Source organism: Drosophila bipectinata, chromosome 2L, assembly GCF_030179905.1.
Source record: "Drosophila bipectinata strain 14024-0381.07 chromosome 2L, DbipHiC1v2, whole genome shotgun sequence".
Lineage (NCBI taxonomy): Eukaryota > Metazoa > Arthropoda > Insecta > Diptera > Drosophilidae > Drosophila > Drosophila bipectinata.
The window spans coordinates 13,209,242-13,235,507 of NC_091736.1; the positions used below are offsets into that span (position 1 = coordinate 13,209,242).

Below are 26,266 nucleotides of genomic sequence, written 5' to 3' on the forward strand. Positions count from 1 at the left end.
AACGGCTGGCGGAAACAGAATAATCTCTCCTATTCTGTTTGTCTATTTGGGTTGTTGTGGTGCGACAAAGTGTCAGAAGCTAATAAACTATCTGGAGGTGACGAGATTTAGTGGATTGTCTAGCCTGTGTGTTGTCACTAATCTTAAAATATTATTCTTACAAAAAAATAATTCAGTCTGAACTTATAGACAAATCTATTTTATAAAAAAAATTTTGTTAAAATAAAGTAATTATTACAAGACAAAAATTTAAAAAAATTAAACTTGACCTTATAGAATGGTATTTTATTAACAAGATCGTATGTCATAAGCACACAACTGTTGGTCAATTTTTATAGCCACGATTGAGTGTATAATTTAAGAAAAACAAAAAAATACCTAAAATAAATAAATAAAGAGAAAAGAAAGTCAAAAGCAGCAAATTCCAGAGACCGGCAGACACAGAAACAATAGAATTTTAACAAGAAACAAAATTTATAGCCTCTTAAGTCATAAATATATTTTTAATTTCGGCCAATTCACATTTACAACGCAACCAAAACCTCAACAATCGGTCCGAGATCTTTTTACCCCTTTTTGATACCCTTTAGTAAGAGTATGATAAGACATTTTAATCTTAAAGAGAGTTTTGATTTTTATTTTAAAAAAATCGTTGGAAAAAGTTATAAAGATAGGTTGTACATGAATGTTACAACTTAATATATCATGTCCCTAATTGTGTTTATTACAGGGAAATTCAAATTCGTTGATAGTGATGTTTTTATGTATTTGTATATATTTTTTTTGTATAGTTTTTGGCCTGTTAGTAGTCTGAAAAAGGCCGGTTAGAGCAGCCAAGCAACAAAAGAAATGAAATACGGAAAGTCTTAAATTTACGTCGCGTTGACTGTTTATTTTCTTTTTGCCGCTTTCATGAATCTTAAAGTTTATTATTGTTGTCTGTTCTGTGGAGCTACCGCGGCTTGTGCCTTTTTCGCCACTAATTCTGGTAGCCAACACTCACAAGGTAGTAAAATGAAACAGTAGAAACCTGGCGCAAAGGGACAGCTAATTACAAGTGGCCCGACCTAGGCCATACAAGGTTAAAAAGGAATATTTTTAATTACCTCAGACTAAACTAACTAAAAATAGTTAAAGGGTAAAGGCATATTCCTGTTTGGATACTTTACCTTTGATTATAAATTAGCATTAACGCCACTTTTATTTGTATGGCTTATTTTTTTTATAAATATGCATGGAGTATTCGATGGCCCTTCTTCGCTTTTTATTAGTGTCTTAATGAACAAAAGCCAGAAAAGGTTTCTAAACGGCATGGAGGAGACAAATGTATCTCGTTTGAGCGCAAAACACAAATGTTTAAAACAATAATAAATTATGTTTGTTGTTGGAGCCGGTGATGTTGGTGCTGCTGTTGCTGCTGCTGCTGGCTCTCTTTTGCCTTTTATCGCTTGATAATCGCTGGTCATTAGTCATTTTGGCCTCAACCTCAAGTATTGTGTGTTTTCTATACAGCAAATGTATCTGTATCTTTGTATCTGCTGTCGGTTTCTCTCTGTCTGCCTGCCAGCCTGGGCCACGCCAAAAAGAGTAATGTGAGCAACAACACGGTGGCAGCAGCTGCTGTTCGCGTCCTCACTGTTGTTTTGTTGTTGTTTTTGTAGTTATTTTTTTGTTGTTGCTTTTTTTTTTATGTTGTTGTTGTTGGTGTTGTTGCTGGTGTTGTTTTGCCTCTTCATTTGGGTCCGAACACCATCAGCAGCCGCTTCGTTTAATAAATCGTGTACTGTCGCCTTTTATTGTTGCGGCAATGTTTCAAATTTTATTTATTTATCTGCTGCCGCTGAATTGGCTTAATAATGTGGCCAACATCGGCCAACAACAACAACAAACACTAACAGCAACAGAAACAGGAATCAACAGCAGCAGGTCAAGCCCATATTTAGAAACTTCTGACTATATCACACTTAACAGCCGGCTTTAGCCTATCGGTTATCTTGACAGCCCATGAAATATATATGCCCTGTTGGGGCATCAGTTCAAAGCTTATTTTCATGTGTACCCTATGCAGGGTATGAGAGTGCCAATGAAAACTGGCATAAAGAAATGTATAATTAAAATATCACATAAAAAAAATTCTTACTGTTTATTTTTAGTAAGAGGTTATCCTTAGCTTTGAATTTAATTTAATTTAATTTAACATATTTACTTTAGAAAATAAAAATTAAGTCATCCGAGAACTAAAAGACAGAATAATTTGTATATTATGCCCTAATGGCCTTTGACATTTTTCCACTCACTGACCTGTTTTATCAAATCGCCCACGCAATGCAAACATTTCTAACAAAACTTAAATAAAAAACCCTTCCGCTCTTTCGGTGTTCCTTTGTTTTTGGGTAATTTACAATCTAACGAAATCAAAGCCCGCCAGTGACCAGTGTCATATATATCACTGATTTATCTATCAATAATATATTACGCCAGGCTACCCAAGAAAAACCTATCGCTGGCGGTTGGCTTTGAAGTTCCCCCACATCTAAATCGACTTTGTGTCGGGAATTTTGGGTTTGTCGTCGATTTCAGCAGCATTTGGATACTTTACTGGGTGGCTTGTCGGGTGCAATAATAATCACAGCTGAAGTATTTATGCCCTGGTTTTGTTGGAAGGCCTTGCAGGGCCATAAATTCTTTAGGCGATTTAATACAAAAATATTTATTTTTTTAGCTCATCATATCAACTGTGCACTCCCACTTTTCCCCTTGTACTGTTTTGCAATTTAATGAAAAGGCATACATATTTTTTTTTTGTGTATGTTTATTTATGTTTACCAAGAATTTAATATTTTTTTAGTGGTTGTATCGTGTAAGTTCCAAACATTTACATATTTTTAAGAATAGTGTGTCGTGAGCATTTGTATTAAACAACACACAGATAGGCGTGTATTACTTCTGTGGTATGGACAGCAAATTTAACCAGAAGGTGGGGATATTTATTCACAAGTGACTCGTCATTCTTGACCTTAGTCGGCAGATTTTTTTTGTTTAACTGTAAAATAAAGTTTAATTATTATATATTAAAATATAATCAAGTATATAACTTGATTAAGTAAATCACTTACATTCAAATCTTTTATGAGTGCCAGTACTGTATGCTCTGTTCCTGTTTCCTGAACCTGATGAGTATCAGTTCTACATGCCCCTACATACCATATGTTCTCTCGATGGCTTCCCGACATATTTTATAGTGTTGCGTGTTCGTAAAAAAATCTTAATGCATTGAATATTGTAAAAATAATTTGTAGATTCAGTTAACACTCAGTTTTAAGTAACATAAAAAAAAACAAGATATTCTCAGAAGTGCCGTTCCTGGTAAGGTCAGTGCTTTGTGTGTTATAAAGAAAACAAAAATAATAAATAAAAAAATAATTTAATATAACCAATATATTTAATTTTGGTTAAACATACTTACCATTTTAAATGCATTAAATATAATAGAGTAATTCAAAAATAATTCGTAGTTCGATTTTCTCCCCAGAAACTGCGTTGAATATAAATACTACTACTAAATACTGCGTTGTTTATTTGTGTAGCTGCCTAAAAACCAAAATAAAAATTAATTTAATGTTTTGTTTTAAAGTAAAATACTCACTTTAAGAATATATTTTGAAACTAAGGCTCCTTGGACAGACTGATTTTTACCCCTGGTATAGACAACCCCTGGAACTCCGCTCCCGGTATATGCATACATACATAAAATGTCATGTTTTTTGAAATTTTTCCTAAAACAAAAAAAAAAATGTTTAAAACATTAAAATAACTAAATAAATGTATGTCAAATATTTAAAATAATTTTTGGGTATATTTTTTAATAAAATTATTTATTAATTAATTACCCTCTTATAAGAAACGAAGCTTAAACTGCAAACATCCCCAGTGACCGACTTGACATGACAATGACTCCTTGGTTGGTTTTCTGGAATTTGATTGATTGTTCTCCTTTTCTTTTTTATTAATTTTTTTTTTTTGTAATTTTTTTTTATATATAAAAGTAAAAAACTGAAAATCTGTTAAAATAAAATTAAATATTCGATCATAGAGTACTTACCATTTCAAATACAAAATTATTAATTTGTACAATAAATAGTTTTATAAAAATCTGAAATGTAGGAAAAAAAAATATTGTTAAAAAAAAATATTGTTAAAAAAAAATATTGTTAAAAAAAAATATTGTTAAAATAAAAATATTTTTGAAAAAAATATTGTTAAAATAAAAATATTTTTGAAAAAAATATTAAATAATAGAAACAGGAGAAGTAGTACTTACTGGTGTAAGGCTTGTGTTAGACTGAATGTTATACAAAAAGGTTCATGGGGCTACAACTTGACAGCGATTGAAATATTTTCCACAGACTACTTGTAAGCAGAATAGGATCACCTTTTAAATTTACAAAAATGTATTCAGCCACTATTCGTCCGATTTTTGATAAAATGTCCATAAGCCTGGATCAAAATCTAAGTCCAAAATATATTTTTAGATTTTTAAGCGGAATACTTATGAATATGATTTATATTATATTAACAGAAATGTGAAAAAGTGTCAAAATATATTTATTAAAAGCTTAAACCAAAAGATATAGCTAAGAAATCCTATAGCCAAACACTGGTTTTAACTATTTTTATTGAAATGAGAGCTGAATACCAACAAAAGGAACCAACATGATAGAATATTTTCCGTCCCAGCATGTTCATGTTTTCGCTGCCTAACCCAGGAAAGAAAACAAAATAAATGGCTACCGAGTGCCCGCTGACAGTTGTCGTTGTGTCAGCAACAAATGTCATTTTCAAAAACATTTTACACAAAATCTTAAAAAGGGGGGATGGCTCTCGAGTGCGATGGAGATGCAAAATTGGTAACCGAAAGTGGGAAGAAAAGAGGCGATCCCTAACCGACCGCCCATAATATTGTAAGATAATATGGAATGTGAATGGGATGTGTGATTTTTGTTGGTGTATGTCGTTTTGTGAGCGGTGGAGCCCAGAGGGAAAGTGTCAAACGCAACATTATGAAAATGACACGAGGAAGCCATAAATATTCAAACAAAGCAGGCTAACAGCAGCAACAAAGTCACAACACAGCATGGGAGATGGAGAGATGGGACCAGGCCTTCTCGGACTCGCAGCGGGGGCGTAAATTTCACAGGGCAAAAAAAAAAGAAAAAAGAAAAACAAGCCTATGGAAAATTATTAAGGAGTTGTCAGTTGACATTGGGCACACACAGACACACACACTTGGGAACAACTAAAAGATACAAATGTATCCGCTAGTCACTTACGAGCAGTCGGCCCCCGCTGGATGTCACATCTGTGTCAGTTTACGCATGATTGACGCCCCAAATGGGTGTGTCGACCCAGGAGAACGGCAACCCGAGCTGAGAATACGAAAAATTGTAATGACTTTCGGTGTAATTTATAACAAAACTGTTAATTAGCTGCGACGACAACACTGACATCAGTCAGCTGCTGTTGTTGTTTAATTTATGGCTGACATGCGAGCGGGTCTTGCCACCTATTAGATGGCAAACCGTTTAGGGATGGAATGTGGCAACAAGTTCTTTATGTTCTTTTTCTTGAATGTATGGCCAAATAGTCTAAATATAAATGTAAAAATAGCTGGTCTTAACTTTACGCTCTGGAGTCTGGCTTGGCAGCTGTTTCAATCATTGTTAATCTGGAAATACTTATTACTTGCTAGAGGCATTATCAGTTTATATAATGGTGGAGCGCTCATACTCTAACCCTCGAGACCCACTCGCTAATCTCAAACGACACCCCATAAATCACCAGTAGGTCTGCAAATAAATCATCAAACCTTAAACGTCAACTTGTCTGTGCATTGCCATATCAATTCACGAGGCGAAATCACGGCAAAACACCAGCTGTCGACATTGTATTGGGCCACAAATAATTCTCAAGCAATCTCAGTCGACAATTTATGTATTATTTATAGATGATTGCCTAGTCTTGCGGAAACGCGAATGGAAAAAAAAATACGATGCTAAAAATTGTGATCCATTAATGTTAGTAAAAACTATAAAAACAGTATTATTGAATGGTATATTGATCACAAATATTATTTTCTTATAAAGTTTTTTAAGGCAAGTCCACATTCCAAACATATTTCTATTTTGATCATAAATTTTTCCATAAGCTATTCGTGTCGTTTAATCCCTAACATATCACACTCGACTTGGCCAATAAAATTGCTTTTATTACTTTATAGCAATGACTATACGACAACTTGTCAGTGCTAAGGTGCCAATAAATAAGAAACCGCCCGAAAATACCAAATGAAAAAGCAAAATCATAGCCAATAAAAATCACATCATCAAATGCCGAAGAATTAAACACCCTAGCTTATTTATAGAACATATTTAAGTCGCATATGACTCAACTTTAATGGTACATCCTTCAATAAAAATCAAATCCAATTAACAAATATATAAAAATGTAACTTGCTGGTATTGTAAACTGAAGCTGAATCACGTTGCCTGGGCACTAAGATTTTAAGTCCCTACGTGTCCAAGAACTGCCAAGTGTACAAGAGTATTTTAGCGGCCCCTTCAAGAAAATCACAACCTTTGATTAGACTTAATTTTCATGAGCCCATAAATTGGGGTTTAGACAGGGGCAACGCCGAAAGTCATAGGATACCATAAAAGTTTTTGCAAACATAAACCTTGTCATATATATTTATATTTATGGTTTTAAACAGTCCGATTATTGCAGGGTATTAATAATTATGAGTCAACTTCTGAAAGCTCGTGTGGCTGACCTAAAGTGAACCAATAAATTTTTTATAAAGAATTGTATTTAATTTTTAAAAAGTACAGTTTTAATTATATTTTTCAGAATTTGTGTGACTTTTTTAATTGATAATAAAATAGGAAAAAAATAATGTCATTATTTAATAATAAAAATAAATAAAATAAAAAAGTACTTCACTTGGGCTCGTCCGGGATTTGAACCCGGGACCTCCCGCACCCTAAGCGGAAATCATACCCCTAGACCAACGAGCCGGTTGAACGACGACCGTCAAAGTGGAAACTTCAGCACGATGCAAGATCTCTTCGTCGTTGGATCCAGCAGGCCCCATTCCGTCGGCCCCCCGACGACCAAGCCCCACAATCAGAGCTTGTCTATTTATAACGAAAAGTTGCTGAGTTTGTTGTTGCTTCGGTATTCAGTTTTCGGTTTTTTGGTTTTGGTTTTCTGCTGCTGTGGCCGCTTTTGATGTTGTTTGGTTGCTTTGTTGCTGCTGGAGACGTCGTGCGAGTGTTGACATCAAAACAAATTGTTTAACATGGACAGCTCGGCAGAGAAAGAAATATGATGCATGTAAATAAATTCAATTTGGTACAACAAAAGCACAAATCAGACAATCAGATCAGCATAGTCTTTCAACGAAGTGGTGGTGGGGGGAAATGAAAAGTGTGATTAATAAATCGGAATATGATATGTGTGATGTTGATGAAAAAAATAATAAAATTCTAAAATCGACTGAGTGTTGCTCTTTATGAAGGTTTTTTCATAGTAAATTAATTTCCATTAAAAATTGAATATTCTCCCTTTGAATCGAAATCATCGCCATGCACTTTGCCACTTCATTTGCCAACATGATGGCCAAGTATTGATAAATCTAACGCTTTCGATTCTCCCCCCTTTCCGAAGCACAAAACACAAAATGCTCCCGCATGGGTAAATGGGGCCAAGTGATTTTTGTGTTCACATCGAATCAAAATCAAATCAGAAATCAGAAATATCATTCAAGTGGGTTAGAGACGGAATGGAAACAGTCGTTGAAAGAATCTGATGGAAATTGAAACAATTGAAAGAGCGTTGTCGTTGAGCATTTGACAGCTGAATGCGATAATTTCAAATCAAATCAATTGAATATTGTCACAATTAATTTATTTATGAGATACACTCGAAATATCGATATTGCTTTTGTCCCGCCTGACGGTTGCCCAAGTTTGAGTTGTTGAGTTGGTTTCACATTTTGATATTTTCAAAGCATATATTGTCTCTGAATAATGTCTGTCATTCGCTTTATCAGCGCTTTTTTTTATTATATGCACAGATACATATAGATGCATTGCTTATTCGAGTCGCCCATTGAATTCCAATTGAGTTTGACTTTATACTTTGTTTGTACAAATGTGATTTTTATTGATTTTTAATTTTGTGCTTGGGTGTTTTACGACTGTCGCCAGTTGTTTTTTTTTTTTTAGGTTTTCTCAATCAAGTCTTTCCTGCTCCCCCTCCCCAAGGCGCATTCATGAAATTCAAATTCGGGCTTGATTTGATTCGGGTGACTGCAAGATGTTGAATATTATATTATTTTTCTGAAAGCCCCCACCAAAAATGTACGATCTATTACGATGCTGTTCTTGGAACCCCCATAGCCGCAATTCCCTTGAAGAGCTTTAATGACACTGATAACGCTCCAGGAATTTGCCACTCGAGCTTATGTAAATATAATTGAAAATCGAGCTGAGCACACTATCAGCAGCGTTTATGGCCCACAGGGTACTTAGCGAGCAAGTACCAGTCAGTAATAATGGCTGTTCTTTTTTTCCAAAGCCCCATCTCAGCTGCAAGAAGCTGAGTTCAAAAGTAAAAGATTTGTGATTTATATTTTCAGAATGTTTTCTTCTTGTATATTTTTCAGTTTTATACGAATTGGTTGATATTCTGTGACTTCTTGTGTAGATCGTGTTGTGGCTTTGCGTACATCAAGGAGTAAATAGCAAATCTATTTTTATGTTTAAAGAATTTACACACAATACATAATTATATGAAATATTCATTTTTATTTTCTGTTGTTTTTTTCATGTTTTTCTTGCATTTTTTTTTTTGTTTGTTTGCGATTGGTTGTTATTACATATATTTTTTATGCTTACATATAAGATGACTTAAAGAACAGTATTTCAATTGTTGGATGTATGCTTGTAGATAAGATTAATAATAGTTTGTAGAACTTAAGTCGAAGCGAACTAAAACTAAAACAAGGTTTAAACATCTCAGCAATGGGTTTTTTCATTAACAAAAATTGGAAGTCATAGAATGTGTGTTTTGGGCTAAGACTTTAAAACTTTGGTTGAACTTTGAGAACAAATTAAATGAGCGAACTTCCTCGGTTCGATGCAGTGTATCCTTCTGATTTGATTACCGTAGACATTTAATGGTGAGAGAAGTTATCCTGCTATTTGCTGTTGCTACTTTTAGGTGGCTGAATATTATTGGTTTGTCAAACTTAAGTGTAACTAGCGCTCTTTAAACTACAGTTTAGTATCACAGAATAGCACAAAAGCCAGAGATGTCAGCCTTTGCAATCATGTTTGTTTTTCTTTGAAATTATCTCAAACTCGTGTCTGGTTTTAAGTAAAATATTGGGCTTCTTCCACACCACTTCCATATCCTCTGTTCTGGTTTTGCGATTCTAGTCCTTTTTGGTATTTCTACTGGCGACCACTCCTTACTGATGCGCGGCTCCCATCCTCTGGCCGTACATGGCATATGGCGAGTAGTAGGGGCCGAGGGCGGCCGCTGCCGCCGCCGCAGCCGGGTTGAAGGCTCCTGCGGCACCGAACGGCGACGGACCTCCGGCCAGAGCACCTGGCGGTGGCTTGGCGTATGGGTGGTAGCGAGCTGCCGCCGCCGCTGCCGACATGGGGCTCAGGGGTGGCGTGGGATAACCGGCCCGCAGAGCGGATGGCGGAAACAGTGTTCCCAGCAGCGACTGAGCCTGCGACTGCGCAAGGGCAGCGGCCGCGGCGGCTGGGTCCGACAGATTTCCGGTGTGGGTGCGCAGGTGGGTGAAGAGCTCATCGGAGGTCTGGAACCGCTTGCCGCAGTAGGCATCGCCCACCACCCAGCTGCAGACGTAGGGGGCCGAGCGGGCGGCCGCTGCGTTGGCAGCTGCAGCCGCCGCCGCCTGCGAGTAAGGATGGGCTGGCGGAAGTCCGGCGGCACTGGCCATCGCCAGGCCGTACTTCTGGTGCTCGCACTGGGTGCAGCCGGCGGGGCAGGGGGCACCCATAAGCATCTGTTGCGTGTGCGCCGAGTAGGGGCAGCCGGGGCAATAGGGATCTTTGCATACCGGAACAATGGCCTCTCCTCCGGCCGGGGTCTTAATCCTCTGGTAGCTGATGTACGGGTTGGGCTGGCCAGCTGGTCCTCCGCCCGGAGCTCCGCCGGGATAGCCACCGTTGGCAGCGGCAGCCAGCATGGCAGCGTGGTGGTGCGAGAATCCTCCAGCGAAGGGCGGCCGGAAAGCTGGATTCGCGTGTTGCTCCATTCCGGGCGGGCAGCACAGGGCGGAGAGGGGATTCAGTCCATATGGACCGGCAGCCTTGTAAGCGGCCGCAGCCGCAGCAGCAGCCGCCGCCATGCTGCTCATCTCCTTGGGGTGCTGGGCAGTTCCGTTGGCGTTGTTTAGCACCTCCATGCCCGACCGGACAATGGGGCTGGCGCCGCGCTGCGAAGATCCCGACGGGGAGACAGTCTTCCGACTGGCCGAATCGTGGCCCATGGCCTCCGACTTGCCGCCCTCCGTGGGCGTGGCGTTTGACTTGCTGCGGGATGGCACTCGCTCCTGGGCGGACGAAGAGCTCTTGGAGCTGGGGCGTGTGGGCTCTGCATCCAAGGACGAGCTGCTCTTGAAAGTGTTCTGGTTCTGGTGGCTCAGCACATTTGTCTCGTAGGGCTTGAAGGCCAGTTTGATTTCACTGGTTGTGGTGGTACTGTGGTTGCTGCCCATGGAGGAGCTGTTTCCGGTGACTGTGGCGCTGATCGGGGTGCTCGATTTGGGCGACTTGGCCTGGCCGGAGGGCGACTTGGCCGCTGAGATCTCGGCACTGCTGGAGGAACTCGACGAGTTCGAAGACGAGGAGCAGGCGCCGGGCTTTGTCTTATTTTTGTCCATGGCCATCAGAGGCTTGACGGCCGAGGAGTCAGCTCCGATTTGGGAGCAGGTCTGTGCGAGAAGAGCCAAAGGACTCTTTTTGGCATCCATCTGTGGTAGAAAATAAAAATAAAAGATACTTAGTTAGAAACTTGTTTCTGAATTTATATTTTTCTACAAATCTGCACTCGAAAGAATCGGATTTTCAATTTTCAGATTTTCAGAAGAAATAAAATATTTTCCTATTTTTTCTCAAAAAATACTAACCGTTGTCGGCAATGGAGCCAGATAATCCGGTTGAAGGTACTGGTTGTTACCGATGGTAACAACGCCGCCGCCGCCTTCCAAAACAACCATTTTAGCTGCTTGGAGTTGGTTTGGGATCGCAATTAGGGTAATCCACAGAAAGTGCGAGACAAAGCTACAAAATTAATTTGTAGCTTCGCTTCGGCGCCGATGAAGAAGGTAATCCACAAAAATGCGACGGCAATTGTAATCCAAAATGATTGAAGTTCACACTTTTAGTTTTGAGCAGAGGCTAGTTCGGCTCTGGCTCTGAATCACTTTTTGTTATTTTGGCCAAAAACGGTGCTTGGACTTGGTTTTCACTTTTCACTCGACGAACGAAACGAAACGCTCTCGATCAGCGACAACAGTTGACTGACTGCTTTCCACTGGGTTTGCTTTCAAGACACTCCGGGGTGGCTTCAGTGTATTTTTTCCGAACACGTCCGAACGCTCTGAAGTCTGAAATCGAATTGAATCCGTCGGATGCGACAATGAGCGTAGCTACTGTCGGAGTGAAGCCGTCAGATACTCAGATACTCTCTCTCTCGGCTCTCTCGCTCTCAGAACTGGTTAGCAGCGCTGCACACTCTCGTATGGCGTGAAGGTCAGAGCAGCGGCGACTGCTGTGTGCGAGCGAGAGGCCATGCCTGTAATTTTCAAATATGGCGTACTTTTTGCCAATCACACAATCGCATGCGCCCTGCAATGGCAGGCGGACAGGTTCCGGTGCTCTCGCTGCACCACGGCAACACTCGTTTCGAGAGCAACAGTTGAGCGGCGAGAGCGCCGCTCTGTGGGGCGATGAATGGCTGCGACATCGGCAGCGACTGTGGCAGAGAGTGCGTGACATATGTACGTGTGAAGATAAAATTAATACGCGTTTTTTTTTTATAGTGGTATCCCCGAGAGGCCTAATCCACTATACTAAACTACGATAAATTTTTAGATTTTTTTATTCTTGTATTGTTAAAATTTGGGCATCCTAGTTAGTACTAATTTATGAAAAATGCAAATGATCTTAAATATATTTAATGCAGTGGGGAAAAGAGTATTCCATTAATGTTTTTGATTTCATTTGTTTTATTTTAACTAGTTTTTCAGGCAAACAACGAAATTTTGTTATTGGAAAAAATTATGGACAAAAATTGGGAGCCAATAATTTTATCTTCGCACATATGTATGTCACGAGCTCCCTCAGTCACTCACGCTCCCCAGCTCTCTTTGATGCCTGATGGGGCTGTCAACAGCAGCAGCGACAGCAGAAACGCGGGTCGGGGGTCGGCGGCGAGGTCTCATTGTCTTCGGACTGAGATTTGTTCCTCGAACTCTCGAAGCAAACCACTCAACACTTAAACACACTCTTCAGCCATTTCCATCGCCTCGCTTCGCTCGTTTTAATGTCATATAAAAATTAATTTGTTTGTCGCTTGTTCGCTCGCCTTCTCTTTCGGTCTCCCTGTCTCTTTCTCGGTCGACCACCCACCCACCCATACACAGCGGCGCTGCGGCCTTTGTTTAGCGTTTTTCGATTAACTTCTGCGGTTGGTTTTCCTTCGTTTTTTTTTCTGTTTTGTTTTGTGGCTCCTGTTACGCTGTTTAAGTGGAAATCGTTGTTTTGTTGTCGCGTCGAAAAGTTTTTCCAAGCAATTTTTCCACTTTTTGTTGGGGATGTGTGTGGCTTAATTAATCTACACGTATCAAACAAATGCCCGCATGAGGAGGGGCAGGTGGCCACTTTGTGTGCGAGTAGCGGCATGTTGCACTTTAAAAGTTGGTAATAGTTTAATGGTTTGTTTAATTCCGCTGCATTTTTAATCGGCCTGGAATGGGATTGTGTTTTCCAGTTCACACGTCATTTGTTTATTCGCTTGTACTCTGGCACGGAGCGAATTAATTATTAATATTGGTATCCAGGAATTAAGGGAGTTTCTGGTGCAGTTTTAATAATATAATTACATTTATTACAATATTTGAAAAGGATATTAGTTACAAAATTATGAAATTTCTTTCTTAATCATCAGAAATACCGTTCAAAATACCGTTCTTAAAAGTTTTTTTTTATTATCAATCATTCAAAAGTTACATTTAAAATCTGTCCGGAATTATGAACAATAATTAAATTTTTTAATGATACATTAGCTTAATGGAATATTGAGTTATATGTTATAATGTACAAATATGATTTTTGCTTGTCCTACGAACTACTTTTAACTTTAATTTTTGTTAAAGCCTTGACGTTTCAATTAGAATTTTATGGTGAACCCTTTAGTGGGCGTGGATAAATCTAGAAATGCAGCGTTCTAAAAAGTAACCTATAAAATAAACAAACTTCTTGAAGAGATAAAATACTGGTGACGAATGCGTATGCCACGCAGAATATATGGTATTTGATTGAAAATAACTTTGGATACATTATATGCTAATTATTATGATCTAGCAAGAAAGATTTAAGGACCTCTTTAAAACGTTAAGGAATAGGTTGTCCTTTTTGTAGATTAAACTAGAAACCACCTAAAATAAGTCTTTAAAATCTTCAAAAAATCCCTAAGCTCCAGCATTAACCCAGTATTAAAGGTACTTTGAAAAAGTTTTGGAATATCTACCCGTTAAAGATGTTACCTAATCACCAGGGCCAGACGTATTACTCAGCAAAGCCCCTGTCAAGTAAATTAAAATCTGTGTAAATATGGGCTATAAGCCGGACCCGAGAAGCGACAATTTTAATCCTGAAACCAGAGTATTTAGACATACACTTCCATAAGAGTTATTCTCCGCTTAAATCTCGGCTTAGAAATACCTGGTAGTCCTCCGGGCAGGTAGTAGGAAATGACTCGACCTTCGGTGAATATGATGGATTTATTAGGTAAGAGCGTGCTGCTATACTTTACGATCCGGCTTAGACATAATTTGCGGTTTTGCGTGCAAAGTAAAACGGCTACAAAAAGTACACAAAGTGTTGCCAAAATAAATATGTATATAAGAACGGTCGTATTTATGTTAAGGTACAGTCGAGTTAGAGAGTTTACGCACACGTTCGTAAGCATTTTCCTTTATTATTTGTTATTTTTTATGGCCACTTTGTCAGCGTCATAAATTTGGTGCTTCTGCATGTGAATTATTTACTAGCAAATCGCGGGAGTGGGCTGAAATGGAAGCAACCTCCAACCGGTGGCTGGGGGGCGTCATATAAATAATACAAAAATATTATAAATTACAAGAAGCCAAAGAAAATGGTACGCGGAAGTGTGGAACACCTTGATACCGTGACTAAAGCGATTTGCTTCTCAGGCAATGCTCGCCCTGGAGCTATTTACATTTGATTACTTAATTTTCACAAGAGGATATTTGGATTTTGGGATTATGATCGCATTACATTGTATTTAAAATGAAGGAAAATCGTAAAAAAAACAGCTGAAATTCAAAAAAATTTGTAATGGAGCTTATAGTCCTGATATCCTGGGACTGAGAAAGCACTGAGCAATATTCAGATGTAGTGGGGGAGGGAATTTGTAGCCGCGAAAACATTTATATGAGGAATATAAAAAGGAAGTGCCCCGGAGCCAGGCCAGGGGAAACAAGAACAACACGAGCGGGCGAGCGAGGAGGGGCAGCACATAAAATTAACCACATATTTCTTCATTTTTATGGCATTTATTATCACAGAAATGTTTGTGTGATAAAAGCGAAGCAGCGCCAAGGCGAACGACGATGAACGACGACGATGGCGGCGCAGTCATAAAAATGCAGCCATTTACCTTTTGATTTATGCACAACAGTGGGGAGTGGGAGTGGGTGTGGGTGGGGGCAGAGCACCATGAAGTGGCGATGGGCGGGCGGTGGATGATGCCTGTGGCAGTAGTAGGGGGCACGCATGCACAACACAACTACCCGGCAAAAGGAGCGAAAAATAATGCAATAAATTTGACATTATCTCCGGCAATATGAAGGTATATATATCCGTGAAGTGGGTGCCCAGGGTAGTAGGGGGGCTCTGCCCTGGGAAGGGAAAGTCGTTTAACTGTCTGCGGATTTTCAGTTGACTTACGCACAAGAAAGAACCCCCAACCGAAGGACGATAATTGCTTTATTTCGGATGCCTTTTTGTTTTGGGCCGCCTTGGCAGTAAAAAATAATCAGGACGGCTATACATTACAGGGTCTTAAGAGCAACAAAATTTTAATATTAAAATAAAAGAATGTTTTTCTTCAACAAAAAGGTAAGTATTTATGAAAAGTTTCACGCTTGACCTGACAAACTTCCGAAAGTCATGCATTTTTTTAATAAAACCCGTTTTCTACATGTTTTGCCATAATTACTTCCGATTTGAATGCGTCTACGTGCCGTGCAGCACAACAATAACTCACTTCCGAAATGGGGAGGGCCAAAATGCCATTTAAAAAATTGAAAAACAAACTGCAATAAATTCAATAGAACCGTATGAAAGTGAACTAAGCAGGCACACAGCAACGGATCCCTAAAAAATAAACTGAAATCCTCAAAGGGGATGCAGGATGGAGGGTGTCCCGCTGTGTCTACCCAACTGAATCCGAGTCCGAGCTCCGCCTGCCGCCTGTCGATAATTTATCGACAACGATTTATCTCGTAATAGTTGCCCAAAAAAACGCAAAAAAAATAATGGTGACATTGAAATTTTACGGTAATGCACCAAAAAAAGGGATTCGTTTTTGCCAACTGCGGGCATCCCCTGTGCGGCATTGCTGGTTGGATTAATAAAGCAAATTAATCGTTTTCAATGCCTCTCCTGGGGGGGAAAAAAGATACGGGAACATAGGTCTCGGCAAAAATGGTACTACCTACAAGTTGACACGTGCAGGATTCTAAAATGATAAATTGATGGCATCAATTTTTATTGCCATTTTGGGTATTAAGTATTAATTGTATACAACTTCCGCTTCAACCAACAGATAAGATCATGGTGATATATGGCGGCTATTGATAAGGACTTAATCCGACAAATAAATCAAATGAAATCATGTTGAAAGATTTGGCAAACAAACAGGAGGCCGATATCAATTTATTTAATATATTAGCACTTCAAGGGAAAATCGATTTAAAGAAAACCAACTACTTTAAGCTGAACTTTCTTCCCAGAACCCCTTTTATGTTTCTTTCAAGCCTCATCTGTTCTGAAAATAATTTCAATTTCCTTAGTCCCTGCAGTAGGAAACTGCAATCAAGACTGGATCTGTCACGGCCAAATAAATGACGCGTGACTGCGGATCTGAGACTGAAGTAGTACAGGGGATAGTAGATCCGGATCGGGAGTCGACTCGAGACGAGACAGAGGAGTATTCTCGTCCGGCTGTCAGACACAGCGTGATGCAAAAAATCAACAACTGCGACGGCTGGGCGAACAAAGGACAATGCCAAGGACGAGACCTCGAAATGGTCTTTGATAAATGCGTCATAAAATGAGCAATTATCACGTGCGTCCAGCACAGCTGAGCGGCAATTAAAAACCAAACACAGACAGCGCGGAACAGAGCATCAATAAAATTATTTGTCAAAATGTCAGGACGGGCACGCCAGGAGGGGAGGACTGTATGTGTGATGCGATGCTGCAGGATGTGATGGGATGGTATGGGATAGAGGGGAGTGACTGAAGGACAATGGCCGGACTGTCTCCGGTATATACGCAGAAGTGTCAACTTTGGTGGCTGGCAATGAATGACGGACCATAAATCAAGGACAATGGCCTGCTGGGCTGGGATCGATCTGTCCTCGTTTTCGTTCTCGTCCCGGTCCCGGTATCTGTCTCGTCCTCGGATGTCCTTGATTGACCGCACACCCTGCGTCTTGCCGGTCTGAAAAATTAGCAAGTAAATCAATAAACATGGCCAGACTCTCGCAGGCTCGTTAAACTGCGCTGTTCCTTTGGAGACCATAAAAATTCAACGTTGTCGATAGATTTTCCATGATATATAGGGCCATAATTTATGTTCTCTTTATCAAGCCAAACACACATGGGACAGGGCGAAGGAAGGTGGGACATGGAAACTGAGGGGGAAACACCTTATGGATGGCTATATCCTGTGTACGCCAGGAAGCGCCGGTCGCACTCTCTGTTGCCGCATCGGGACTTGGCTCAGTTGTTGTTTTGGTTCTGGTCGGGGCTCCTCTCTGCTCTGCTCTGTTATGTTCTGATTGAATAGGGAAGGTCATAAAGATTTTTATGTTTGGCCATAAATATTTTGTTTGTTGTTCAGCTCATGCTGCTGTGAGCCATTGGAACTGCTCTCCAGAGTTCGTTCTATCGTTCTATTTGATTATGATATATGGAAACTGTCGTGAATATGGTGAATATTTTCGAATAAAGTAATGTATGGCAATGAATTTAACTAATATGGGATTGTGTTAAACGATAATAGTGGCTTATTACAGGAGGAAATAATTAAAACCCCTCTATTCCCTCATTTCAAGTCAATTATTTTGGTTATAAAGGTACTTTCAATGCTCAACGTTACGCCTAAATTTCCGTACGAGTTTATTTACACAAATTCAAAAATCGGACTTGAAGAAACACCAAAGTCGGCACTTTTTGTGTCCTCTTTTGCGCTCTGCCGAGAATGACGAGCTGACAGCAAAATTCACACTTCATTTGAGGCACCTCACGCTCGGAGCTCGATTCGAGGGCCCAACCCCTGCCCCAGACCCAGCTAGGGCCACAATCCAGGCCCGAAACCCAAGCAAGCCGAGACGAGTGCTAATGTTGCGCATAATAATTTTGTACTAAATTAAATAGTGCGTGGGTCGGCGACGTCTGTCAGACAGTTCGAGGGTGTTGGTGAGTATCTGTGTGTCTGTCGGATGGCGGACTGTGACTTCACGTCTGGCCAACGTGTTGCTTCATAACGTTTTGTTCTTCTTTCTTGGCCCTCTTTTTTTTGTGTTGCCGCCACTCGAGCCTCAAAGGATATAATTTAGTTTTTATTGCACCATGTTTTTGCTCCTCGCTTTCCAGTCTCCAGTATCTGTTCACGTTCAGAGGATTCATCAGCTATGCATGGCATGTTTGTACTTACAAGGGTCCTTTACGATTGCCGGGCTAGTCAGCCCGGTCGCTTCCTTTGCGTTAACTACTCATTCGCATTTCGTTCGCTTCTTGCCACTTTCAGTGGTAATTTATTGATGGAACCGATTCATCGTTATGTGTCGGATAAACAGCGAATTTATCACACTTTGTTTAATTATTTTCACCTGCAGCGGTCTCCTTGAAGTAGCTTTTAAATCACAGACATACCTATTTTATTGTTTTCCTACAATGAGTTACTCGGTGAGTTCTATTTGTACTTGAAATAATCACAATCGATTTAATGCATGAATTTATTATGAATTTCCTTGAGAACAGACCCCATCTACCCCATCGAAGCCATTGATCCATTTGAATCAACATCCTAACCCTTGTGTAATCGCCTTTCTAGCAGGCCCTCGCATTAAACCCTTTTTACACATGCCCCGCTCTGGGCCACTCCTTCCCATAACATAATCCAGTTTCTTGTAGGTCGCTGACATTATTTCTGCTTACTTTGGCAATCTAAGCCAGAAGCGATGGCGAGTGGGGCACGGATGGGTCGGTGGGCTGGTAAAGTCACCCGAGTGAGACATTCCCTCCTGGGCCGGGGCAGGCCAAAGTGAAAGCATCTCGTTTTCATTTCATTTAAAATGCTGTCATCACCTAACCCTCCACCGACATGACTTCTACGTCTCCGTCGCGCTTCTGAGTACCAGCTATGTCTTGTCTTTTCTGCCAGGCCCACTCCCACTCCCAGACCACTGGCCGGGATGTCTTCATGTCCTTTTTTATGGCACTTTCAACGCGTCATTGAGTAAGCCGCGGCGCGCACTCATCAGCATCAGTGGAACGGAATGAGTTGGAATGAAGTGGGGTATCCCTGTGTTTTCGAATCGTTTTGAGTATCTGTGTTTGAGTGTCACTGCCAGTGTGTGAGTGTAATGAAAGTGCTGCCACAACTGGCAAGCATTCAAGCTGAAAATGAAGACGTCTAGAATGGGACTAAGGTGTTTATGTATTATATTATTCGTGCTCAGTAATACCCTTTAAAAAGAAGAATTCTATTTTTTCTGGGACTTGGAAATCATTAATTTAATTCCTTAAATTCTTATTTCTATCCCTTATTTTGGTTTGTCATTCTGAGGACTATATTCCCAAAAAGACTACAGGGTATTCAAATAAATGGACTATAACTTCTAAACCTGTCAAGAATGCTCCTTAGATGGTTGGGGGGACTATTTTGTTCTGCCGTGGAGTGCGTTTATAATCAAATTAGAAACGAAGCGTAAGATCAAAGGCGAGACGACGTCGCTCATTTAAGTCGGGGCGCAAAGCGGAAAAAGTAGGCGCGACATAATACCCAAAATGTCGAAAACACACACTGCGGCCTGGAATCATCGACTGGGGGATGATGATCATAAGGTCGCGGCGGTTGGCCTGCCACAAAAGATGACGAGGGCCCGTGTCCATAGTATTTGACAACCTGAAGTGGAAATGACTGTGCAGCGAAGACCAAAGGAACGCTCGATCCGGTCCAGAATCGTCGGAGACCCTGAAGAAGACGTCTCATTAATGACAACAAGGAGCCGCGCGCAGAAGGAAAGGTGTATTATGCACTCAACTTGAAACCTGCCTCTCTGTCAATTCCCACTCAAGTGTTTTTCTTTTTCCAGTGCCAGTGCTTGCCTCCGGTTCCTCGAAAGGATCCGTGTGGCGTTCGTTTGGTCGTTGGGCACCATTCGAATAATTGAAAAAGTGGTCTGGCGAGAGGGAAAACTCAAACCGAATCCCCTTGCCGGGCAATGATTTTCATGTTGAATCACTGACGACGACAGGTTAAATGTTTTCATTATGAGCCAAGCCGAGCCGAGCCGCGAACTGATGTCAGTTTCCCCCCATAATTGGAGCTGCACTCAAGGGCTCTCCATCCTCTATCCTCCATCCTTCGCATCCATCCTCATCGCTCGTTTTAATGAAAAAGTAAATTGAGTTCTCGGTAGTCTGTCGGTGCGGTGCGGCTGGTGATGCCGATTCTGGGGCTGCTGCTGGTGGCTCGTCTTCGTCTGGTTCAAGTGCTGATGCCTCATGAGACACGCTCAATTAGTTCCTCGAATTTCTAACAAAGATCCCAGCCCTAAGAAAATTAAATGGTTCTCACAACTTCCGTCAACACTTGGCCTAGCCTAGCTCGGCACATAAATTACGCACTCGAGCCAATTGCTAGAGAATAGATCCAAAACTTATAGGAAACTATTGAGTATTATTTATGTGTTTCTTCTCCTTAAAAAAGTAAGTATTTAATATTTAGAAATAAAAATCTAAAGCCTAAAGAAACATCTGCGTATATTATGCAAATTATATCTTGGCTTCTTAAAAACTTTCCCAGGAAATACCTCTAATTTTTTCCACCTCAGCTCTGGCAAACTCAACCCGATCTCCTGGGGAGGCCATAAAACCAAATTAACATCAACGAATTTCAAGTTGTCTCAGGCTAATTAGCTGATGTCATTCGAGAGTAACAAATGTTACAAATTTTGAAATATTAGAGGCCAACTGCCAGCCGCCAGCATAAAAAGGGGTTACATCCGGGGGAAAACTAACACAAACCAAGCGAACCCGAAGGCGAGCAAACAGAAAAGGAACTTTTATTAATGTCTCAAATTACGTACAAATAAATGTTGGTAATTTTGTGGGTAATCAGTCAATTTCAGGCAAACAAAAGCATATCCAAAACCAAACGGGGGTTAACTTCCTGTATTTCCGAAATGGAGAGTCGGGGGTGATATGGCAGTTGACAAGATTCATGGGCCTGGGATTATGCAGGAAGTTTGTTTAACGCACGATTGCCCTGCCAGCAGCTTGGTTTCTCGGCCAGTGGTTTCTTTCAGTGCATAGTTTAACCCTTTTTTCCCAGCTCCCTTTTGGGGTATCGGTTTTCGGGTTAGTTTAATGTTGCCAATAAATTATTTTATCTTAAATATATTCATGAAAGCGTTTAGCTTTGACCTTTCCATTCAAAAAGGAACCGAGCACATGTAGCGTGAAAAGAAAAACAAAACAGTATTTCCAGTCAAGTGCTCTACTTGAAATAGATATCTGCCGGGAAGAGAGTTCTAATTTCAAATTGATGACTTTGGGGGTCAAGTGGATTGGGTTTTTAAATGCCTGCTGTCAATAGTCCCCTAATATATTGAAAGGGAATTTCCGGTGCTCTTTAAAGTAGTCCTTTTTTAAGGAAAACAAATTTTAAAAACCTTTCCATTACCAGGATTCAGTATAACATTGTTTCCAAGCTTTATTACTGAATAGGGTATGTGCCTTTTGGAGGGCTACCGATTCTGCAACATCATAAACTTTATTTGTGCATCCCCCCACTGCCATTTCTCTCCCTTAGAGGAGCGCCAAAAGGACCCCATAAATTTCGCATTTAATAGCATCCGCCTGTCATTGCAATCTAAATAAATTGTTAAATTTATTTACGACAGAATGTCGGCACAAGGGGTGGCGGTGGGCGGACTGGGTCATGGGCCTGGTATGTGAGTGCGGCTAGAAAATATGAAAATTAACTGCCGACTAAAGCCAAATCCAGCAGCCACAGCCCCAACCACCTACCACCACCCACCACCCTCTGCTCGGGGCAAAACAATTGCGCTACATTTGCCATATGTGTGTGTGTAATTTTCACTTCATGTTTGGCCGCAAAAACGCAGAGTCTGCCATAAAATGCACACACACACCCAGGCACATCGGGCGATGGCAATATCCTGGACCCTGGTGGCCCAGGGTGGGACGGACAATAAGGTGAAAGGGGCCACTAAATGCCACTAAATGAATTTATTTGCCAAACAGAGACGGCTGCAAAGCGCCCGAAAGAGAGGACCAGCTCGAAACGTGAACACTTTGTGAGTAAATAAAGCCCAAAATGAGATTTATGCAACATGACCGACAACAGACAAAAGCGAGCGGACCAAGTGCTGAAGTGCCGAACGCCCCTCCTCTAGGCCAAGCCACAGACCCCACAAACCCTTCCCTGCCCCCGGTTAGTGGGTTAGTTTCTAGTGGCCACCCACTTTGTGGGCCTTGTGGAATGGCAATCACCGGAGCCTGGCCAGGACTTGCATCGCCATCTGACTTTTTTTTTGCTGGCAAACCTCCTGTTTTTGCCACTCGGTGTGTGCGTGTCTTTTAACCCAACTAATTTCTGAAAGAGAAAATGTAATGGAGTTTTGAGTGCCATAGACAGTGTCAGGAACTGCAATTACCCTAAAAAGTATCCTACAAACTGCAAGGGAAATAAATACTAGTACTCTTTACTTACTAATTGCTTGCTTAGTCCCTAAAGGTAAAAAATCTTTGACTTCCCTGGTGTATTTCTATACCCATTAGTTTCTAGAACCAAGATCCTACATTTTTAATTGGAATATATTACAAATTAATACAACCATTTGCTACCCTTGCTAAAACCTGAATGCTCACATTCACTTCCATATTGGGCATCCTTCTTTCGGCCAGACTGCAGTCATTTATTCCGGACAAAATTGTCACATAAATTTTAGAGCGTCCGAGGCATGTCGAGCGTACTTCATTTTGTATTTTATGATATTTTTTCCCTCTTGGCTAAACTGGTTAAAAGGAAATTTATGATCGCAGTCGAGGACAACAATGCTGCTAGTTTATTCTAGGTAACCAGGGGTAACTAGGGGGCTTGGTCCAGATTTCCTGGACAGATCCCAAAACGTAGGTGAGCTCCGAACTGTTGTCTCCTGTCATAACTGGAGTGATGCACACGCATTAATAAAGACCCGAGAAAATACATCCATACATATATACTACATTGTATAAGAAATAAGGAAAATTTGAGAAACAGACCAGGGAGCTGGAAGCTGGGGAGTGGCCAAGATGTAACGAGAAAACAGGCAGCAGCCAACAACAGTTGACAACTGTCAGATCCAGAATGGGACAGAAAACAGGGTACAGGGAGCAGGAAACAACTGCCAGTGCCACTGTCACTGTTGCTTATTGTTTGGCTTTTGTTTTCGTAGCCCTTTTGTTCAACCTTCTCCCCCAGCTTGCCCGCAATGCAATTTTATATTTCGAGATGCCCTACAGTAGCCTGGATGTAATATAACCTCCAGTGGGTTTCGCCCGAAATATTGGTTGGCTTATATTACGAATATGACACCTAAAAAAACTCAGTTTCCCTCAAAGGATTCTATTAACCCTCTTAGACAAACAAAAAAATTATAGAACTTCCTTTTTAAAAAAATGTAATATTAAAAATTCTTAGTACTTTAAACTTTAAAAAAAAAAATACTTCTACTTTCTTTTAGGATTTCTAACACAGAGTATACTTTTGTCGCATTTTGTAATACCTTGTATATTTTGAACTGTTTGCTGTTGACATTAGCAGAAGCTTAGTCCTTGCTGTCTCTGGGCTGTCAGAAGTGTCCTGTCAGTGTTGCCACGTCACATTCAGGCAACCACAACAACGATGACTTCTCAACTGAAATGCAAAAGGCAAAATGTGAAATCTGAAATATTATTCTGTAATTGTATGCCGTGTGAAGATTTGAGCGCCTTTCATTTCGTAAATGTAAATAACGAGCTGGCCATAAATAAAATTAACCCACATTAAACACGGACAATTAATTACAGGCAAATGGCATCAAGCTGGTAAGCTGGTAAACTGGCAAACTGGTCCACCGGTCACTGGTCAGTCAACATTTCACAGCAAATTAACACCACAAATCTGTGATGTGCTGCGATGGTCATTCCCATCATCCACCCGAATCGTTAGACCCGCAGAACCGACCGAATGAGACCCAAACTCCAAGCCAAACCGTGGCTGACAGCTTAACTGACCATTAATTTACATTTAAATGGGAAATGGGTGAGGTGAGGAAGTTCGAGCAAGCCTGGCCTGGCCGGCCAAGCAACGACAAATTTTCTCCTCTTATACTATACCTTTATATACCTCGACTCACAGATTTTTCATCTCAAAACTTTTCCCACACACACTACTGGCCTTACAATTTTTGGTTGAATATTATGAGGAGGTGGACCAGAGGGAAAACTAACAAAAAATTTGCATATTTCCGACATATTTCCTTGCAGATTGTGTAACAAATTTTTAGTTTATGGCCAGTAACCAACAATTTTCACAGTTGATTTATTTTTTATACATCTCCTATGGAAACAATGAAATATTTTCAAGAAATGCGAAATATGCTTGAATGCATGGTGGAACTTAATATATAATAACATCAAAAAAATACTTCAAATGTTTCATTTTAAAAAAAAACTTTACTTTTTCATTACTTGATTATTATAATAATTTTTGGAAACCCTAGCTACTCTAGTATTTCGTCAATGCAAATGTGTATCCTTTCAGACTAAAATTTATGGGAATGCTAAGAATGATATATGCACGTCTTCCTGTGGGACAACTTTTTATTATTCAACATAAAATTCCGCATCAGGCTCTCCGTCTGTCTCCATAAATGGCAATAATTGTTATTTCAAAATTTATGACAGCAAAATAAATTCCGGATCCCAGTGACATGTGAGGCAGGGCAGGGGGATTCCGACAATGGCGAAAAAGGGTTACAATCTGGCAAAATTTCATAGTTCATTATCGAATTTGTTATGCATAGTTTTTCAAGTGCCAGCAAAAAGAGATTGCAACCCCCTTTCGATGAGGAAGGAGATCTTGAGTTGCATTCCTTTGGGTTGGGTGCAATAGTAGTTCCCAGGCCGTTGATAAGTACATAGGTTTCCCTCATTTGTTGCCTTTTGTTTGTCTGGGGCTCTTTGGTTCTTGTCATTGTCTTTTTTTTTCTTTTCTGGCAGACCCTCCATCTCCGGCCACCCTTTTGTTTGCCACAAGACCACATTTAACTCTTTTTTGTGAGGCGCATAATTTATGCTGTCATCTTGTGCATATTTAACTCAATTACTTCCGCGCATCGAGACTACCGAGTTGATAGGGGCCATGGGCCCATCAACGCTGCACTACCACCACCATCACCATCACAACCATGCCACCATGCCTCCATCATCATCATCTTGTCGGGGCCTAATTCATTTTGTTACTTTATGCGATACTTAATGGCTCTCCCATTCTCAATTTCTTCTGCTGCTTTCTGGGGCTAGCCCGCGGCTCATTAAAAGAAATTACTTTATTGGCGAAATTTACATACAAAGTATTATGGTGGCCATGTCTGCAGATGTCAAGTCATTAAGTTTCCTCTTGTTCTCCTTGCTCGCTGGCTTGCCTTACTCCGTTCGACCATTCATTCATTCATTATGCAAAAGAGTCACTTAGGTGAACAGCGTTACATATAGCTACATACATATACCCGTCAGATACTTATCATTATCGTTATCGGAAGCGGACTTAAGCGAAGATGGAAACACTATAATAGTTCTGCCGGCGTTGAAAATAAATTGGAAGCAGTCATAAATTATATTTAATATGTCTGGGTCAGAGTGGAACTTCTCAGATAAGTAGACTATTTTATTTTCATAAAGTGAAGTAAAATAAGCATCTAATAAGTCTTAATACCTTGTGGGAAATTAAATGCCTCACCCCTTTCAAATAACGTCACGTTTCACTTATTTTATTACAATGCATTTAACTGACTGCCTTTCCAAATCCCCGGCTGTGTTCACGCATCTTGAATCAAAAACTTGCTGGCCCCAAACACAATTTATCACCATAAACGCGGCAATTTATTTGATTAAAGCAATTTGTAAAATTTTAATGTTCTTCAGAATGAAATAAATCTTCAAACTGTGGGATTCGTTCTGGGCTTCGGTTTGATTCGAACCGATGGGCGGCAGCCACAGGCAAAACGGGGGCACGTCCACTGAAATAAATTAGGCACAGCTGCTACTGGATATCTGTGGGGGCTGGAATGGAGGAGGTCCCGCCGTATCCCAAGAACACGCATATATATCTCCACCCCACTTCCGTCCGGACGGAA

At 40.5% G+C, this 26,266-nt stretch overlaps 1 protein-coding gene, 2 long non-coding RNA genes and 1 other non-coding gene across 6 annotated transcripts; 1 reads left to right on the forward strand and 3 right to left on the reverse strand.

Annotated features, from left to right (window-relative positions):
- Positions 1–2,796: 2,796 nt before the first annotated feature.
- LOC108125330 (uncharacterized) lies at positions 2,797–4,728 on the reverse strand. Of its 3 annotated transcripts, XR_011442111.1 has the most exons (8): positions 4,714–4,728; positions 4,322–4,509; positions 4,103–4,153; positions 3,891–4,053; positions 3,647–3,776; positions 3,467–3,591; positions 3,117–3,378; positions 2,797–3,043 (listed from the first exon to the last, which is right to left on the reverse strand). It is a non-coding gene; the product is annotated as an uncharacterized lncRNA (long non-coding RNA). The 3 variants fall into 3 exon arrangements; XR_011442112.1 differs by lacking the exon at positions 4,714–4,728 and having other exon boundaries at positions 2,798–3,043; positions 3,891–4,061; positions 4,322–4,451; XR_001773287.3 differs by lacking the exon at positions 4,714–4,728 and having other exon boundaries at positions 2,799–3,043; positions 3,891–3,998; positions 4,322–4,449.
- Positions 4,729–7,001: 2,273 nt separating this feature from the next.
- Positions 7,002–7,073, reverse strand: TRNAP-AGG (transfer RNA proline (anticodon AGG)). Its single transcript has one exon. It is a non-coding gene; the product is annotated as a tRNA-Pro (tRNA).
- A 1,652-nt stretch (positions 7,074–8,725) lies between these two features.
- On the reverse strand, positions 8,726–11,733 carry noc (no ocelli). Its single transcript, XM_017241725.3, has 2 exons — positions 11,228–11,733; positions 8,726–11,071 (listed from the first exon to the last, which is right to left on the reverse strand). The coding sequence occupies exons 1-2, from the start codon at positions 11,315–11,317 to the stop codon at positions 9,533–9,535; spliced, it is 1,629 nt and encodes a 542-aa protein (XP_017097214.2). The 5' UTR covers positions 11,318–11,733; the 3' UTR covers positions 8,726–9,532.
- A 12,030-nt stretch (positions 11,734–23,763) lies between these two features.
- On the forward strand, positions 23,764–24,556 carry LOC138925780 (uncharacterized). Its single transcript, XR_011441992.1, has 2 exons — positions 23,764–23,874; positions 23,937–24,556. It is a non-coding gene; the product is annotated as an uncharacterized lncRNA (long non-coding RNA).
- Positions 24,557–26,266: the final 1,710 nt, after the last annotated feature.

Excerpts from the sequence above, each read along its gene's own strand:
- noc (XM_017241725.3), bottom strand. The coding sequence starts at position 11,317 with ATGGTTGTTTTGGAAGGCGGCGGCGGCGTTGTTACCATCGGTAACAAC. Across the intron at positions 11,072-11,227 it reads TGGCTCCATTGCCGACAACG|ATGGATGCCAAAAAGAGTCC; the intron begins GTTAGTATTTTT and ends TTTCTACCACAG.